The sequence below is a fragment of the Notothenia coriiceps genome, unplaced genomic scaffold, assembly GCF_000735185.1.
Source record: "Notothenia coriiceps isolate Sejong01 unplaced genomic scaffold, NC01 NC01_scaffold00037244, whole genome shotgun sequence".
In the NCBI taxonomy this organism is placed as follows: Eukaryota; Metazoa; Chordata; class Actinopteri; order Perciformes; family Nototheniidae; genus Notothenia; species Notothenia coriiceps.
The window spans coordinates 24,279,765-24,282,515 of record NW_011369945.1 but is presented as its reverse complement, the minus strand read 5'-3'; the positions used below and the strand labels follow the sequence as shown (position 1 = coordinate 24,282,515).

The 2,751-nt window shown below is 39.2% G+C and overlaps 1 protein-coding gene across 1 annotated transcript; it reads left to right on the top strand.

Moving 5' to 3' along the window:
* The first annotated feature begins 478 nt into the window (after window positions 1-478).
* On the top strand, window positions 479-2,629 carry LOC104965448 (smoothelin-like protein 2). The gene is made up of 3 exons (XM_010794404.1): window positions 479-631; window positions 1,637-1,788; window positions 2,455-2,629. Exons 1-3 carry the CDS (start codon window positions 479-481, stop codon window positions 2,579-2,581), a joined length of 432 nt encoding a protein of 143 aa, XP_010792706.1. The 3' UTR covers window positions 2,582-2,629.
* Window positions 2,630-2,751: the final 122 nt, after the last annotated feature.

Genomic DNA, 2,751 nt, shown 5'->3' with positions numbered 1-2,751 from the left:
AATCCACCCCCTATAAGTAGCTTGCGCTACGCCGCATGCGTCATTCAAACACCTCTTCTCGCTTCAGAGCACATCTCTATATTGGTGGCCGGGCTAGCTCACACAGTCCACAGACGGAACCAAGCTATCCAAGCTAACTTCGGTCGACGGGCGCTCGCCGGCTACTTCTATATATACTTCTGCAAGAAGACTGTTAATACTAACACACCAGTTAGTGTTGCAAATCGACCTCGCTGTTTTTTCTTCGGAAATAAAGATAAGGTTTTGATTTTTTCAAGCTAGCAATACACGTGTTGCTAGTTTGTCTTCCCTCACTACCGACACCACGGTAGCGAGGANAAGGAAAAATCAATGAAGGAAAACATGTTAGTGATATTGGATAAAATGGAAATCATATTTTAAAGATAATATGTTGATGAAAAACAGTATAATAGGGGACCTTTAAAATATGATTTCCATTTTATCCAATATCACTAACATGTTTTCCTTCATTGATTTTTCCTTTCTGTTGAACAGACCGAAGGATTCGAAGCCGAAGCTGAAGCGCTCTCAGAGTTTCGGACCTTCGAGCGCCAGCGGGATAAAACAGATGCTGCTGGAGTGGTGCCGCTCCAAAACCATCGGATATCAGGTAAAACTCCACATATTCAAATAGTATTTTCTCGATAACAGCTTCGTACTAAATAAACCAAAGTCTTGACTCACAATATTGATTTAAAAATGGTCGAGTTGCCTTCCTTAAGAAAAAATGGTCTGTTCCACTGCGTACTACCGTTTTTCTTCTGCTGTTCCCTTTAGTGTTTACTTCCTGTCTGTCTTCTTCTGCTGTTCCCTTTAGTGTTTACTTCCTGTCTGTCTTCCGCTGTTCCCTTTAGTATTTACTTCCTGTCTGTCTTCTTCTGCTGTTCCCTTTAGTGTTTACTTCCTGTCTGTCTTCCGCTGTTCCTTTTAGTATTTACTTCCTGTCCGTCTTCTTCTGCTGTTCCCTTTAGTGTTTATTTCCTGTCTGTCTTTCGCTGTTCCTTTTAGTATTTACTTCCTGTCTTTCTTCTTCTGCTGTTCCCTTTAGTGTTTACTTCCTGTCTGTCTTCTTCTGCTGTTCCCTTTAGTGTTTACTTCCTGTCTGTCTTCTTCTGCTGTTCCCTTTAGTGTTTACTTCCTGTCTGTCTTCTTCTGCTGTTCCCTTTAGTGTTTACTTCCTGTCTCTTTTCTGCTGTTCCCTTTAGTGTTTACTTCCTGTCTGTCTTCTTCTGCTGTTCCCTTTAGTGTTTACTTCCTGTCTGTCTTCTTCTGCTAATTTCTCTGACATCCAGCTCTCTGTTTTTTAACCTCTTTCCTTCTCTTATTCACTTTTTTCTTTACTGGGGACGGTTGAGCCTAGTTCAGACATATTCCCTTAATCCTCCTTAGCAACGGTCTGTTCCCCTTAGCAACGGTCTGCTCTCTTTAGCAACGGCCTGCTCTCCTTAGCAACTGTCTGCTCCCCTCAGCAACGGTCTTCTTGCGAAAATTGCAGACCTCTGGAATGTCAGAATAGACCAATCAGAATTGTGTATTCAACTGTCTATAAAGGAAACTGAATAAACCATATATCAGATTAAATATGATGCTGTTTTTATGTTGTTTTTTCTCTCAGAACATCGATATACAGAACTTCTCGTCCAGCTGGAGCGATGGGATGGCGTTCTGCGCTCTCGTTCACTCCTTCTTCCCGCTGGACTTTGACTACAACACGCTGGAACCAAAGAACCGCAAACAGAACCTGCAGCAGGCCTTCACCACCGCAGAGTGAGTACTCTGGAGTATCTGTTCTATGAGTAGAAGTATTAGTAGTTCATGGTAAAGGTAGTACAATTCTTCTTTTAAAGGAACCAATGTTTGGTTTCTTCTGAGCGAGCATTTTTGATATTCAAATCAGAAAGGTGTTAAAAAGTAACGCAAGGCTAAAATGTATTTGCTTTATTTCAAGGTCGACAGTATATATGTACAGACGATATAAAAAAAGCAATACAAATAATACTTTTCTTTTTAATATGGGTTATTTTTTCAAAATATGAATCATTGTTGAACATTTGAAAAAAATAATGTACGTTATTTTCAATTAAATATTAGTTGATTTCTTTTCAATTACATCGTTTTTAAAAATAAGTAATTTATTTATCTAACAAAAAATAGGGAACTTTTTTTCGAAATCTAAGGTATCTTTGAAATAATTGTTTCCTTAAAATGTGTAGATATTTTAGGAAATGAACAGAACATTTAAAGATTAAGATTTTTTTATTTAACATATAGGTAACTTGAATAGATAGACAATCATCACACATCACTAACTCATATTTTAGGTTACATATTTACATATCAATTGTAACTTAATGTGAGCAATTCTGTTGTCTTTCTGCAGGAACCAGTGAAACCTTTTGGAGTATTTACACTTTATTTATTAATGCGTTTCAGGAAGCAGGCGGACTGTCTGCGTCTGATTGAGGTCGACGACATGCTGGTGATGGGCGACAGGCCGGACGCGATGTGTGTGTTCACCTACGTCCAGTCTCTGTACAACCACCTGAAGACGTTCGAGTAACTCTGTATCAGAGGAGATTATACATTAAAGGTCACCTATTATGCAGAATCCACTTTTCTCCATGTCTCTTCTACATCAACATGTGTCCCCTCTTCTCCATGTCTCTTCTACATCAACATGTGTCCCCTCTTCTTCATGTCTCTTCTACATCAACATGTGTCCCCTCTTCT